The sequence below is a fragment of the Lithobates pipiens genome, unplaced genomic scaffold (genome assembly GCF_037356315.1).
Source record: "Lithobates pipiens isolate NorthernLeopardFrog02 unplaced genomic scaffold, aLitPip1_a1.2 Scaffold_8, whole genome shotgun sequence".
Lineage (NCBI taxonomy): Eukaryota > Metazoa > Chordata > Amphibia > Anura > Ranidae > Lithobates > Lithobates pipiens.
In genome coordinates, this window is record NW_027507903.1 from 610,307,854 (window position 1) to 610,323,878 (window position 16,025).

A 16,025-nucleotide genomic window follows, 5' to 3' on the forward strand; every position below is an offset into this window, starting at 1 on the left:
TGCGAGGGATTCTAATTTATTATTGCTGTTTTCTAGCTGGTCTAAAACCATTTTTCATGTAAAGGGACAGTTTTGGTTGCTATGGACAATCTCCAGTTTCCAGGCATAAAGAACAGTTTTTATAATATAAAACTGCATGCAAGACACTGGACAGAACACAAGGGACAAAGGGGATGTGAAATAATTACATACAGCAATGTAATCTGTAAGATTACATTATACTGTATGTAATGTGCGTGTTTTACTTTTTGAATTTGGCGCCGTTCTCCGTCCCCGTGCATCGCAACGCTCACAGGGAACGGAGCCCGGCATTGTGATACATCGAGCGGAGGACGAGCCGCTCACAGTGCGGGGGGACATCACTGGATCCAGGGGATAAGGTAAGTAAACTCATCCTGGATCCAGCAATGCGATCCCGAGTCTGGCTCGGGGTTACCGCTTTTGGTTCTGAGTTTTCACCCCGAGCCAGACTCGGGAATACCGCCGGGGGGGTTAAATAAAAGACAGTTTTTTGGCATGATCAGTGACATTTTCAATATTAATGCCAAAATTTCACAATTTCTGCCAGGGTACGCAAACTTTTGAGCACAACCGTATATGACCCCTGGGTAACATTCCTATTTGTAATCGTCTTTTGCAAATAGAATTGATTCAAATCTTGCAAGATCGTCTTCCTCTTTCATCCCATTTCCTGACACAAGTTATGACACAAGGAGGTGTTTAGCAATCTGAATATAAGAATACGTGTTATGGCTCAGGCTGCGCAAAGCTTTTCAGAAACGTTCTCTCCTTTGCTCTTCTCTCACCGCTCCATCGATATGTCCTCCTCTCCTCTCATCCTAATCATGCTGCTTCTATGGGGTATGTACTTGATACAAATTATTATTATTCCTATTATGCTAGAAAATGTACCGAACCTAATAAAATAAAGTAATATTGTAGGTCAGTCGTCCCCACAGACATGGTGGCTGCAATCGTTTTCTTATTTTCAAATTAAGAACATTTCTAGAAAGTAAAGAAAGTACCAGTTGATCCTTTGTGTGTTCTTGCAACTTCCTGTCAACTGAAAGGGTATCTTAACTACTTTCTTACTGGGCACTTTCACCCCCTTCTTGTCCAAGCCAATGTTCAGGTTTTAGCGCTGTTGCACTTTGAATGACAGTTGTGCGGTCATGTTACACTGTATCCATATGATATTTTTATCCTTTTTTGAGACAGATAGAGATTTATTTTGGTGGCATTTAATCACCACTGATTTTTTAATTTTTTGATAAACAAATGAAAAAACACCATAAGGTTTGAAAAAAATATTTTCTTAGTTTCTCTTATAAAATGTGTTAAATAAGTAAATTTCATCTTCACTGATGTGCACTGATATGATGCACTAATGGGCGCGGTTAGGCGGTACTGATGGACACTGATAGGCAGCAATGATGGGCGCTGATGAGGCTGCACTGATATGTGTCACCACTGATGGGCACTGATAGGTAGCACTGATGAGGAGGCAACAATGAGGCTGCACTGATAGGCGGCACTGATAATCTGTACTGATGGGCAATGATGAGGCAGCACTGATAGGCTGCACTGATAGGCTGCACTGATGAGGCTGCACTGATGAGATGACACTGATGAGGCCGCCTTAATATGCGGTACTGATTGGCACTGATAGGTTGCACTTATGGGCACTGATGAGGCGACACTGATGAGGCTGCATTGATATGCGGCACTGATGGGCACTGATAGGCGGTACTGATGGGCACTGATAGGCGGTACTGATGGGCACTGATAGGCAGCATGGATGTGCACTGATGAGGAGGCACTGATGAGGCTGCACTGATATATAGCACTGATGGGCACTGATAAGCAGCACTGATGGGGAGGCACTGATGAGGCTGCACTGATAGGTGGTAATAATGGGCACTGATAGGTGGCAATAATAGGCACTGATAGGTGGCACTGTTGGGCACTGATAGGCATCACTGATAGGTGGTACTGATCGGCGGCACTGATGGGCACTGATATGTTGCACTGATATGTTGCACTGATGGGGCTGCCCTAATTACCAATGTAAGTATCCCCTGTCAAAAGAAAAGAAGGTTATTGGCTTTCCTTTCCTCAGGCACTGACAGCATTAAGGAAAGGAAATGCCGATAACCAGAATTTGTTTGCATGTGATTGTCTGTAATTGGACACAGCCGATCAGAAGGTAAAGAGCCTACCTCATTGGCTATTTAGCCTGATCAATGATGCGCCAAGGAACACATTTTACCACCAATCACCTCGGTGTGCGCCCCCAAGGGGTGTGCACAACTTCACAAGTGGCGCATTGCGAAGGACACCATATTATGTCCAGTCAGGATAGGAGAGCCACCGCTCTGCTGTCATTCTGCTATAGGCTGGGCAGGAAGGTGTTTAACAATACAATACAATACAATACAGCCTCACCAGCGCCCATCAAATACAGCCTCACCAGTACCCATCAAATACAGCCTCACCAGTACCCATCAAATACAGCCTCACCAGCCCCCATCAAATACAGCCTCACCAGCGCCCATCAATTCTGCTTCACCAGCGCCCATCAATTCTGCTTCACCAGCGCCCATCAAATACAGCTTCACCAGCGCCCATCAAATACAGCCTCACCAGCACCCATCAATTACAGCCTCACTAGAACCCATCAAATACAGCCTCACCAGCATCCATCAATTACAGCCTCACTAGAACTCATCAAATACAGCCTCACCAGCACCCATCAAATTCCATCTCACCAGCGCCCATCAAATACAGCCTCACCAGCGCCCATCAATTACAGCCTCACTAGAACCCATCAAATACAGCCTCACCAGCATCCATCAATTACAGCCTCACTAGAACTCATTAAATACAGCCTCACCAGTGCCCATCAAATTCCATCTCACCAGCATCCATCAAATACAGCCTCGGGAGGATCAGTCAATATACGGCAATACATATACACACACATTTTAAAATTCATTTCCATGTCATTGTCATTACATATACATCCTCTGGGACTGTGACATCATAATGGGCGGGGACATCATCCGGTGATGTCCCTATATAAGTCGCTGCACGCCGTGTGCTCTGTCATAGTGAGCGGAGACAGCGACGAGGCAACATCTCCTGAAGAGAAGAACAGAAGACGGCGATGTACCCCTACCCATTCACCTGGTGAAAAAAGTGTAAATAAAAAAACACAACACAAGTTTTTAAAATAATTTATTAGACAGCTCCGGTGATCTTCTTCCGTCTTCTCGCCGGACTCCTCCGCTATCTTCTGCTCTTTTGCTAGCTCTTTTACTAGCGGAGGAGCCCGGCTTTCTTCTTTGTTGTCGCCGCCGCTGTCCGGTGGTCTTCTTCTGACTTCGGGTCTTGTCCAGCTCTTCGGGGGTCTTGTCCCGCTCTTCAGTTCTTCTTGTCGGGCTATCTTCTTATAGCTCTTTTACTAGCGTTGGCTCGGTCTTCTGTAGCCGCCACTGCCTTCTTCTCTTCTTCCTTGCGATGTTGACACGCTGCTCTCTCTGGCCGCTATCTGAGGGCCCCCTTATTAAAGGGGGCTCCCGGATTCTGATAAGCCCCCCGCCCACAGCCCACTACAACCAACGGCCAGGCTTGTTGGTCAAGAGGCCCTTGTCCTCATCAACATGGGGACAAGGCGCTTTGGGGTTGGGGGGCCGCAGGGCCCCCCTTCCCCAAAGCACCCCCCATGTTGAGGGCACACGGCCTGGTACAGTTCAGGAGGGGGGAGCGTTCACTCATCCCCACCCCCTTTCCTGACTGGCCAGTCTGCGTGCTCGGATAAGGGTCTGCTACAGACTTTGGGGGGACCCCCACGCCATTTTTTCGGCATAGGGGTTCCCCTTTAAATCCATACCAGGCGATGGGGATAGCGAGGTGTCAATCTCGCCGCGTTGACTTCCTTCGCTAGTCCCGTCTACCTTGGGCCACGTTCAAAATTAACTGACTTTTCTCCGTGTGTGGGCAAGTCCGTTCATTTCAAAAGTCTAGTGGACTGCTGCCATAGTCCGGCGGATTGTTCACTGGACCTAGCCCGCCGGAAAAGTCTGGTCGGGTGTGGGCAGGTCCGCTAGTTCAGAAAGTCTGGCGGACCTCAGCTGCAAAGTGCGGCGGTTTGTCTGCCGGATTAAGTCCGCTGGATAGTCCGATCGTGTGTACGGGGCATTAGAAGTAGACAGCAGAAGACTCAGAGCTTTCCAGATCTCATTAATCACCATTCCGTTCACATATAGACTGCTATATGGGTCCCAAGCATGCAGAGACCATCGTGGCCTCCTTAAAAATTTCCTTTTGCATTACATAACAGAATATCTTCCTAAATGCTTGTAGCTCCCTCAAATGCCAGGGCCCATAGTCGGTAGGCAAGAGGCTGGCATTCAGTCCCCTCCAAAAGCCTCTGTCCTGGGTGAGTCTGTCACATGGACATTATATACAAGTTCTGAATTTCTGTGTTATTCACCAATTCAAATGGATGGGCACTGTTGAGGCTGCGCTGATATGTGGAACTGATGGGCACTGATAGGCAGTACTGATGGGCATTGATGTAGATGAGCATCTCTCTCATACAGCTCAGAGCCGGTGTTCTATCGAATACTGCCTCCTGTTCTCTTTCCCCTCTCAGTCCTCTCTTGCATGGGATGAGAGAGGAAACAGCCGGTCTGCTCATTCTCCCCTCGACTCTCTCTTCCTTTGTGTGCACCCTGGGAAGTGTGAGCTTGTTAGATTCACACTTGACTTCCCGCAGAGCGGGAGAGAGGAGACAGGAGAGACAGGAGAGAGTCGGGGGAGAATGAGCAAACCGGCTGTCTCCTCTCTCATCCTGTGCAAGGGGGGGAGGTCGGACGGGAGGCAGTATTCAATAGAACATCGGCTCTGAGCTGTATGAGAGAGACGCTCTCAGCTCACAACCGCGTGACTAGCAACCCCCGCTGGGGCCCCTTGACAGTGGTGGAATGCCAGGGCCCAGTCGCAAGTGTGACTGTTGCGACCCTGGTAGTTCCGCCACTGGTTCAGGATGCATCAAGGCAGCTACTCACCATGGGACCGGGAAGCTAACAGAGATCAATGGAGTAGCTGTGCCTACTATCGTGATTTACAGCTTCTAGGAGGATCTTACAGGTATGATATTTGGTCAAGCTGGACCAATGTATAATATCTCTACCTGGAATTCATCTTTAACCCCTTGACATTCTGAAGGTTTTACCCACTTCATGACCAGGGCATTTTTTGCTATTCAGTATTGTGCTACTTTAACTGGTACAGGCATACCCCACTTTTAAGTACACAATGGGGTTTATTTACTAAAGCTGGAAAGTGCAAATTCAGGCTCACTTCTGCATAGAAACCAATGAGCTTCCAGGCTTTCTTACCATGCTCAATTGAATAAGCTGGGGTTAGAAGCTCATTGGTTTCCAGTGTTGGTCATCTTACTTTAAAAAAGTAATTAGTTAAGTTACAAATGACTTCTCCCAAAAAGTAATTGCGTTAGTAACTCAATTACTATATTGGAAAAGTAATTAGTTACTCAGCAAATTAACTGTGACTTTTTTAAAATATTCGATAATGCAATTACATTCTATACCATCTTTAATATCAAAGATGTTTATATTAACTGATTGAAAAATAAAAACACTATATACAGTATTTTAGAACATTTGGTATTTATTTGAACCCAAATGTTGAGGGGGGTGGCAGCGGTGTTACTTGAGGGGTGGCAGCAGTGGTACTTGAGGGGGTGGCAGCAGTGGTACTTGAGGGTGTGGCAGCGGTGGTACTTGAGGGGGTAGCAGTGGTGGTGGTACTTGGGGGGTGGCAGTGGTGTACTTGGGGGGGTGGCAGCGGTGGTACTTGGGGAGTGGCAGTGGTGGTGGTGTACTTGGGGGGGTGGCAGAGGTGGTACTTTGGGGAGTGGCAGTGGTGGTGTACTGGAGGGGGCAGGCAGCGTGGTACTTAGGGGGGTGGCAGCGGTGGTGGTGCCATCCTCTCTCACCACCACCTCTGCTTCTTACTGATCCCATCCCCCACCACCACTGATCTCATCCCTACCCTATCCCCTCATCACCTCTGTTGTAGAAGTGATGGTGGGTGGGTAGGGATGGGATCAGTAAGAAGCAGAGGTGGTGGAGGACTTGGAAAGAAATCAATTTCACTGCAAATCGAATCATCAGTCACTTACTTGAATGCCTCCAGGGATGCCTTTCCTTTTGGGGAGAGAGAGACCCTCCCCTTCACTTGATTGGTGTCAGCTGGTCAGCTGACTTCATTTTTCAGTGTCTGCCCCACCTCCCTACATTCTCTGGATAGGCGGGGCAGGATGGGGCAGTCCAGACAGTCTCTCTGAGTCTCAGCCTCTTCTCAGCTCAGCGGGTGAAAGCCCCCCTCCCTGCGGCGGAACGAACGGCCAGGCAGCGCGGCCATGGCGGGGCCTCCTGGGTGGTAGATGTAATTGCGGTAACTCTGCCCAAGTAATGGGAACTGAGGTACCATGAGGGGAAGAGTAATCAGTTAGATTACTTGTTACCCTCTAAAGTAACTGCGTTACGTAACTCCATTTATTTTAACTGAGTTACCTACATCACTGTTGGTTTCTATGCAGAAGTGAGCCTGATTTTGCACTTTCCAGCTTTAGTAAATAAACCCCATTGTGTACGTAAAAGTGGGGTATGCCTGTAATTGCTTGTTCATGCAACGCTGTATGCAAATTTAATTTATATAATTTTTTTCACACAAATAGAGCTTTCTTTCAGTGGTATATGATCACCAGTGTTTTTTTTTTATTTTTTTATTATATAAACAAATATTTATACTTTCTGTTATAAAACATATTCAAGAAAAAAAAAAATCTAATTTCTTTATGAATTTAGGCCAATATGTATTCTGCTACATGTCTTTGGTAAAAAAAATCCCAGTAAGTGTATATTAATGGGTTTGTGCGAAAGTCATAAAACTATGGTATACAGTATATATTATGATTATATTATTAATGGCGGTGATCAGCAACATATAGTGGGACAATGTATGTGGTGGGCAATATGGCACTGGCTGACGCTGGCTGGGGGGTGCACTCCCTGACATCAATAGTGACACTAATACAGCGATCGGTGATAATTAGAGATGGGCCAAACACCCCCCGGTTCAGTTTGTAGTAGAACTGGCGAACACGGGAAATGTTCTAACCCCAAATGCAAACTCCATTGAAGTCTATGAGAGATGAATATGAGAAATAAAAAGTCCATATTTTGAAGCCTTATATGCAAATAATTGGCCATAAAAGGGGTATGGGGACCCAGGTACTGCCCTGGGCCACCATATATTAATGCAAAATTATCAATTTTTTTTTAAAACAATCGTTTCTAAAGGAGCAGAGATTTTAATGATAAAGTGAAACACTAAAAATGAAAAATTCCTTTAACCACTTGCCGCCCACCATATAGCAAAATGACGCTGGCAAAGTGGTTGTGTTATCCCGACCAGATGTCATATGACGTCTTTCAGGATAACAAGCCGCTACGCACCCCCGAGGGCACGATCACGGCTATCATTGTTGCGGTGAGTAAGTCTGACACACCGCAACTCTGATCTAGGTAAAGAGTCTCTGACAGAGACTCTTTACCACGTGATCAGCCGTGTCCAATCATGGCTGATCACAGTGTAAACAGGAAGAGCCGTTGATCGACTTTTCATCACTCACATCTGTCAGACTCCAGAAGAGGAGAGCCGATCGGCTTCTCCTCTGACCCCCCCATCTGTGCTGATTGATTATCAGCGCAGCCCCCCCCCCAAGGATACCCACACTGGACCACCAGGGACACCACCAGGACCACCAGGGATGCCCAACACTAGTCACCACCAGGTATGCCACTCATGGTCATCAGGGATGCCAATCAGTGCCCACAATAGATGCCAATCAGTGCCCACAATGGGCATCACTGATTGACAGGCATTATTGTTTGCCACTGATTGGCATCCATCAGTACCATCCATTAGTGTACATTAGTGCCACCTATCAGTGCCCATCAGTGCACATCGGTGAAGAAGAAAAATTACCTGTTTTCAAAAATTTATAACAAACTATGAAACGTGTTTTTCTTTTTTTTTTTTTTCAAAATTTCGGTCACTTTTTGTTTTATTTAGCAAAAAATAAAAAACCCAGCACAAACATCACATACATCCCATACAAGCACGTGGTCCGGATGTGAGAGTTGGATCAGCAGGATGAGTGTGCCAGGACAGGTAGATATGTCTCATCTCTGCTACCTTTCCTCACTCTGCATATCATAGATGAAAAGAGGGTACAGCGGTGGGGAAAATGATCAGGAGGGCACAGTGTAGGGGCAGAAAAGCAGGGGGCAGATGTGAAAGGAGATGTATTGGTGGTGCAGATGAGCAGGGGTTTACAGTGGTGGTGCAGGAGAGCAGGGGGAAAAGTGGTGGGGCAAGAGAGCAGGAGGATACAGAGGTGAGAAAGATGTGCAGGGGGTACGGTGGTGGGGCAGATGAGCAGATAAGTTCAATGTTAGAACAGATGAGTAGATGGTTCAGTGGTGGAGTAGCTAAGCATGGAGGTACAGTGGTTTTAAAGTAAAGTAGTTTACAGCATTTACTTTATAAAAATCCTTTTCGTGATTGAGAATTTGAAGTTGACATTTTTTCATTATAAAATTGGCACTCTCAATTTCTTTGAAAACATTTTTCGGCACACTGTGCTTAAAACGTTGCCTACCCCTGAGCTGGATCAAGGTTTTATCTACATAAGTGTCAGGGTAATGCCGTGTCACACGGCCGGACTTTTCCACGGACTTGGTCCGCTGGACACTCCGATGGGCTGAGGTCTGCCGGACTTCCAAGCGAACGGACTTGGCCACACACAATCACTCCAAAAGTCTGATGGATTCGAACGTGATGACGAAGAATAAGGAAGTTCATAGCCAGTAGCCAATAGCTGCCCTAGCGTCGGTTTTAGTCAGTCGGACTAGCACACACTAACGGATTGTCCGCTAAAAGCCGAGTCAAATTTGAAGCCAGTCTTATTTCTAGGTCCGCCGGACTTTTGGCAAGAAAAGGTCCGCTGGAGCCCACACACGATCGAATTGTCCGACGGACTCTATCCAATTGTATGTACGCGGCATTAGTCTGCTCCTTCCTTTTTAAATATTAAACCGGGATGGAGGAGGGGATTTGAAGCCTCTAGTACCTCATTTAAAGTCCAAAATATTTTCTTTTTTTTCTCCTTGTTTATCAATTAATTAGGGATGGAGGCACGCGGTAGCACTAACATTGAATTTATTCCTTTTACTACTTCCTATTTCGATCTATTTTTATATATATTTTGATAGTCTGTGGGTAGAAACAACTAATTGGAGATTATATTTTTTGCTAGTTTGCTAACTTTACTGTATGTACGCATTTGCGGTGACGGGCGCTGTGGGTTTTGTGGCCTTGCTCGTCCTTGTCATGTTCCGGGGTTGCGACTAGCACTGGGGATCTCCCCCCGCCCTGTTCTGACGCAGGACGGGCGGGGTTTCCTCCACTGCTCGTCGACGTCATGCTTCCGGCGCCAATTAAGTGACGTTTTTTTGGCACGCTTGTTCTGGCTGCCTTGCTTACCATCTCCGATCATCGAGGGGCTGGGTTTGACGCTTGCGGCAGTCCAGCTTGGTCGATACAGCTGGCGGCTGTGTGGCGCCTCCCATGCCCCCTTGGATCTCGTTTGCATGATGCTGGAAGCGAGTCTGTGGCGGCCCCCTTCGTATGGGCCTCCCCCTATGCAGGGTCTCACCTCCGGTATTCCCCCTTTCACTCGCCCATTGCAACCACATGCTCTCTGGCTTCTTTGCCCTTATTCAATCAGCACTAGGTATTCTTAATTTCTTATCTCTCCTTTATTTTATCTCTTCCTTTTTTCACTACAATACATTTTTTCATTCCTTGTCTTTGTCTTTACACCCTCATTCATTTTTTCACATATTTTTAATACATACCATATTAATTGTTTAATTTTTACATTCCCTTCAGTAGGGCCACCTCACCACTCAACACTTTATTCGTGCCATATCATACACTTCTACCTGCCGGGGGTGTTGTCTGTGCATTCTGGGTGTCGTCAGGGTGTGCTCCCTCAGCCCTTGACCATGGCAATTTTGGGCAGGCCCAACTTTTGGTGTCTGGTACGGCCTCTGCGCAGATATACATGTAAGTGTATGGGTCGAATGTACATGTGTGGGGGTTCCTCCATGTTTGTGCAATTGTCCACTTTTTCTGAGTTGATTTAAATACGGTTGTTTACTCTACCCATAGGTTACCATTACGGTGTTGCTCCTGACGAGTGGCTATAAGGTCACGAAACGCGTAGAGATTTCAACTGCCGTTTTGTGTATACAATCTTCAACAAGGCATGAAAGTTCCTTCTCGACCTTTGTTTCTTTATAAATAAAAATTTCTCCTAAATGACGCTTCAATGTGTCATGTATTTACATATAATTTGTGCTTATTTAGTACTTGGCTCTTCCTGTGTTTACTACTAAGTCCTTGTTGGAATGTATAATCTGATGTAATAGAAAATACTAATATATGGCTACGTGTATTAATATGTAAATATATGACTACCTGTATTTATTAAAAAATGTTTTTTTTTATCAAATTTTGTGCTTCTGCTCCCGTGTGCCTCATACAAAGTCCCGCCTGCTGCTCCTTCCTTTTTTTTACGCGGCATTAGTGTTTGAGTCAACTAAAGGTCAAAGGTCAGGGCTAAAAGTCATGGTCAGTATATTTTGGGCAGGATTTTTTTTAAACATTCTTTAAATTAGTATCAGTGTCAGTTAGTGTCATGCCGCGTACACATGATCCGACTCCCCGGCGGACAAACCGCCGGACTTTGCAGCGGAGGTCCGCCGGACTTTCCGAATGAACGGACCTGCCCAAACACACGACTGGACTTTTGAAATTAACGGACTTACCCACACACGGAGGAAAGTCCGTTCATTTTGAACGTGGCCCCAGGTAGACGGGACAGTCCCAGCATCCTCCGGGACTGGGGCATCATAAGGGAGCGGGGTCACCATGTGACATCACCCGGTGACCCCGCCCCTTGTCCCTATATAAGTCGCGGCACAACACGTCCCTGTCATTGCGTCGAGTCAACATCTCAAGGAAGAAAAAGAGAAGGCGACAATGACAGAAGACCGGGCCACCACTAGTAAAAGAGCTGGAAGAAGAAAGCAGAGGCCTGGCAAGAAGAACTGAAGAGGGGGACAAGAACCCCGAAGTCGGAAGAAGAGGCAGCGGCGACAGAAGACCGGGCCACCACTAGTAAAACAGCTATAGGAAGATAGCGGAGGTCCGGCAAGAAGAACCGAAGAGGGGGACAAGACCGAAGTTGGAAGAAGACCCCTGGGCGGCGACGAAGAAGAAAGCCGGGCTCCTCCTCTAGTAAAAGAGTTAGCAAAAGAGCAGAAGATATAGGAGGAGTCTGGCGAGAAGACCCCCCAAGACGGAAGACCACCGGAGCTGTGCAATAAATTATTTTAAAAGCATGTGTTGTGTTTTTTTCTTTACGCTTTTTTTCACCAGGTGAATGGGTAGGGGTACATGGTACCCCAATACTCATTCACATAGGGTGGGGGGCCGGTATCTGGGGGCCCCCTTATTAAAGGGGGCTCCCGGATACCAATAAGCCCCCCCGCCCGAAGACCCCGACAACCAACGCCCAGGGTTGTCGGGAAGAGGCCCTTGTCCTCCTCAACATCAAAGCACCCCCCATGTTGAGGGCACGCGGCCTGGTACGGCTCAGGAGGGGGGGCACTCACTCGTTCCCCACCCCCTTTCCTGGGTGGCCGGGCTGCGTGCTCGGATAAGGCTCTGATATGGACTTTGGGGGGGACCCCCATGCTTTTTTTTCGGCGTAGGGCTTTCCCTTTAAGTCCATACCAGGTGACGGGGCCAGCGAGGTGTCAATCTCGCCCATGGAGGCGGCGACATTGACCTCCTTCGCTAGTCCCCTCTACCTGGAGCCGCGTTCAAAATGAACGGAATTTTCTCCATGTGTGAGCAAGTCTGTTCATTTCAAAAGTCCGGCGGACTAGCACACACACACGGCCGGATTGTCCGCCCGGACTGCCGGCGGACAATTTTGAGTCAAAACTTCTTTCTAAGTCCGCTGGACTTTTGGAAAGAAAAAGTCCGCCGGAGCCCACACACAGGCGGATTGTCCGGCGTACTCAAGTCCGCTGGATAGTCTGATTGTGTGTACGCGGCATCAGTCTCAGTATGTTTTAGGTAGATACTGTTGTTTTTGGGCTGTGCTACGGGTACATACAACAACTAACATGCACATATGTGGTATCGCTGCAATTGTCAGGAGCAGGAGAATTTATTTTGGGTTGTTCTTTGGTGGTAGGTTATGGCAGTAACAAGAAATATACAGTTACATAAAAAAAAAAATATATATTTTGGGACAGATTTCCCATGGTAATGATGACAAAAAAAATCAGGAGATATCCATTACCCATTTACCACCAAATCAAAGAACAATTTGTACTAAAAAAATTAAAATAAAACAAGGTATAATCAACCTGGATGCACAAAGTAGTTGATATGTTTGGTTTTACTAACACATGTCAAAGTTGCAAAATTGTGCTTAGGCATTAACATTTGTTTAAGCCTTAGGCTAGAAGGGGTTAAGGTTGTAGTTCATTTTAAATGACTCCTGATTTTTCTGTAACATAAACAAAAAACATAAATAAACAATTAAAATACACATACAATAAATCCGTAATTTTCGATTTCATCGTGTTTTTTTTCCCCACAACAATCCAATGATATTGTTGCTGTTGTTACAGGCGAGCCATCTGGGACTGTATTACCCTATTGTGTAGACCAGCCAATAGAAATGGAGTCCTTTGTGGGGGAGAATCTCACACTGCCCTGCAAATTCGTGTATCCAGAAAAAAAGGAAACCGTGTCAGGTGTGAATATTATATGGAAAGCCTATGATGACAAATACTGTGGATTCAATACAAAAAGCGAAATCTACAACTCTTTGACCAACGTCTCCGTCTCCAAGTATCATGGGAGATTGCTGCTACGGGGCGACCCATTGGCTGAGAATGTGTCACTAATACTGAACAACGTGACGCACAATGACACCAACAGGTTTTGTTGTCGTGTGATTATCTCATTCAAAGGCAAAGAGAAAAAGGAGTTTCAAAGTGTTGATGGGACCAGCCTCACCGTAAGAGGTAAATCGAATCAATAATAGTCTTATAATATGCGGGAAATGGGTGATTTTGTATGGACAGCTGGGATAGGGTGGGGCACCAGTAGGGTTTCTACCTGTCCAGGATTCACCTAGACAGTTCGGGTTTGGAATCATGCATCCGGGATTCAGACTGCCTGAAACCCGGACACATTATTCAGACTGGACTATAGCTTCCCAGCAGCTCCCCCCCTCAATCACTCATACCGCTCTGTGTCTGCCCAAACTCCAATCCCCAGCACTGTGCCTCAGAAAAGGAAAATTGGGGCCGGAAATTTGATGTCTAGCAGCCTCAGATACATCTGGATGAGAGGTGCCGACTGCCAAAGGGTGAGTGAGCTCACCAACCATCCCTGTCTGTGACTGAAGTCTCCCCTTCTCTCTCCTGCCTCTGAGTAAGTACACTAAGGTAAATCAGGGTTCTCAGAGCACCCCTTACATCAGAGTTCCCCTTCACACCAGGGGCCACAGTGTTCCCCCTTACATCAGAGTTCTCAGGGTTCCCCCTTAAATCAGGGTTCCCAGAGCATCCCTTATGTTTTGTGATTTCTGATATGTCCGAAGTGGTATTTGTGAGCAGTGGAGCAGGAAGAAGGCAGGATCCATAGGAACGGGAAAGTCTGTAAGTTGTTGGGATATCCTCTGCACCTCTGACCAATACTGGTGAAGTTTTGGACAGGACCAGAAGATGTGAAGGAAAGTTCCCCTCTCTCCTCCAGCAAGGATCCGAGGCCTCTGGAAAGGTAAGTATCTACATAGAGCTGACGGGGTAAGGTACCAACGTGTCAGTAATTTGTAGTTGGATTCCTGCATGCGTGTACTGATGGATGACTTCAAAGAACGGTGGATGATATTTTGATGGTGGACATCCGTGAACAGTCTTATTGAGATCCCTTTTCCAGCTGATTGGTTTCCATGCAGAGCTGCACCGGATTTGGCGCACTCTAGTTTTAGTAAATAATCCCATCCAGGATAAATACAGAGATGTACTGTAAATCCACCCATTTTTCTAGAAGTTGCCCAGATTTGGCCAAACTTAACCAAATCACCCCAAGTTTCTCAGACTTTTCTGTGTCCTTCAAAAATCAAAGGAATCTTTGATGGTCCCCCATATGATTGAGTTCAGGTGTTCCAATGAAGGGTGCTGTCAATGCTACAGCACACAAAGACATTTAAACAATAGACATGTGAAGAACAAAAAAAAAAGAAGCTGTTTAGTTTTGGATCGATTCGTTAATCGATCAACCTTGACCTTCAGCACGCTCCTGTGTTCTTAGCTAAAGTGGCTGCGGTTAAATTGAGCTAAATATTGGGCGTGGCAGGTTTAGAAATACATAACATAGAGAGCAGGGTTCAGGGGTGTGTAATGCACAGAATGCAGAGGTCTGGAGTGTGCACTGTAAAGAGTTCCAGGAGTGCATAACGCACAGTGCTGCTTTCAGTGTCGGGTTTAGGAATACACAACACACAGACAGTAGAGGTCAAGATTACAAAATGAAAAGAATATAGGGGAATCAGGGGTGTGTAACGTAATGTGTCGTGATTTGAAAAATGGAAAATGACCCCCATAAGCAATACTTTCCCCCGTTTTACTCTTTATGCAAATATTTCCACCCCCTAAAAAAAGAATCCAGGAATAATTTGCATGCTCACCCCTCCCAGAAAATATCCCCCTTCCTCCTCTGAGCACAAATCTTCTCCTATCCCCCTTTATAGCACAAATACTCCCCCCTCGCCACACTCCCTTTAGTACAAATCCTCTTTCATTAGTCCTCCTCCCAGCACAAATCCTCTTTCACCCCTCCTCCCAACCAGCACAAATTCTCTCCCCACAAACCCTTTTCTTGCCAATCCCCTCTCCCAGCAAAAATCCTTTTCCACTTCACCCAAATCCCTTCCTCCCAGTACAAATCCCCCCAATCCCTCCTCCCAGGACGATTCCCCCCACCCCCCTCCCCAACACAAGTCCTCTTCCCTCAATTCCCCCTCCCAGCAAAAATCATTTTCTACCCAACTCCCCTCCAAGTGCATAAATGCTCCCCCCCCCCCTCAAATATCAGCTTCCAGAACAAATACTCCCCTCCTTCTGAACCTTACCGCCTTTCATAGCACAAATCCTCTTACCCCCTCAATTACCCTCCAAGCACAAATCCTGCCCCCCTTATAGCACAAATCCCCCTAACTCCCACCCAATAGCACAAATCATCTTCCCATCCCAGCACAAATCCTCTTATCTCCCCCGAATCCCCCCTCTCAGCACAAATCCTCCTCCCTTCCCTGTACAAATTCTCTTCCCCTTAATTCCCCCTCCCAGCACACAATCCTGCCCCCCCCCCAATTCCACTTCCCAGCACAAAATCCTTTTCTCCACAATCCCCCTCCAAGCACACAAATTCACGACTCCCTCCTATCACAGCACTAATCCTCTTGACCCACCCCCCACATACACACACACCCACACTTCCCCTCCGAGAAAAAATCATTTCTCCCCTTCTAGCACAAATCCCCACTCTCTACAAGTCATTTTCTCCTCCCTGAAAATCCCCCTCCCCAGCCCCGTTTCTCCTTTTCCCCTCCAAATTCCACCTATCACAAATGCTCCTTCCCCCTAAATCCCCCCTCCCAACACAATTCTCCCCTCCCCAAACCTCCCCTAGTACAAGTTCTCTTACCCCCCCAAATCCCCCGCTCCAAATCATTCCTCCCATCACAATCCTCCCTCTACCAAAAATCCTCT

General features: G+C 46.7%; 1 protein-coding gene across 1 annotated transcript in view; it reads left to right on the top strand.

Annotated features, from left to right (window-relative positions):
- Window positions 1-754: 754 nt before the first annotated feature.
- The window catches only part of LOC143963815 (uncharacterized), a 33,232-nt gene continuing 17,961 nt past the window's right edge, over window positions 755-16,025 (top strand). Inside the window, exons 1-2 of the mRNA XM_077473545.1 lie at window positions 755-861; window positions 12,873-13,271. Of these exons, the coding sequence (XP_077329671.1) occupies window positions 819-861; window positions 12,873-13,271 (442 nt within the window). The 5' untranslated portion in view covers window positions 755-818. The remainder of the gene's footprint in view (window positions 862-12,872; window positions 13,272-16,025) is intronic.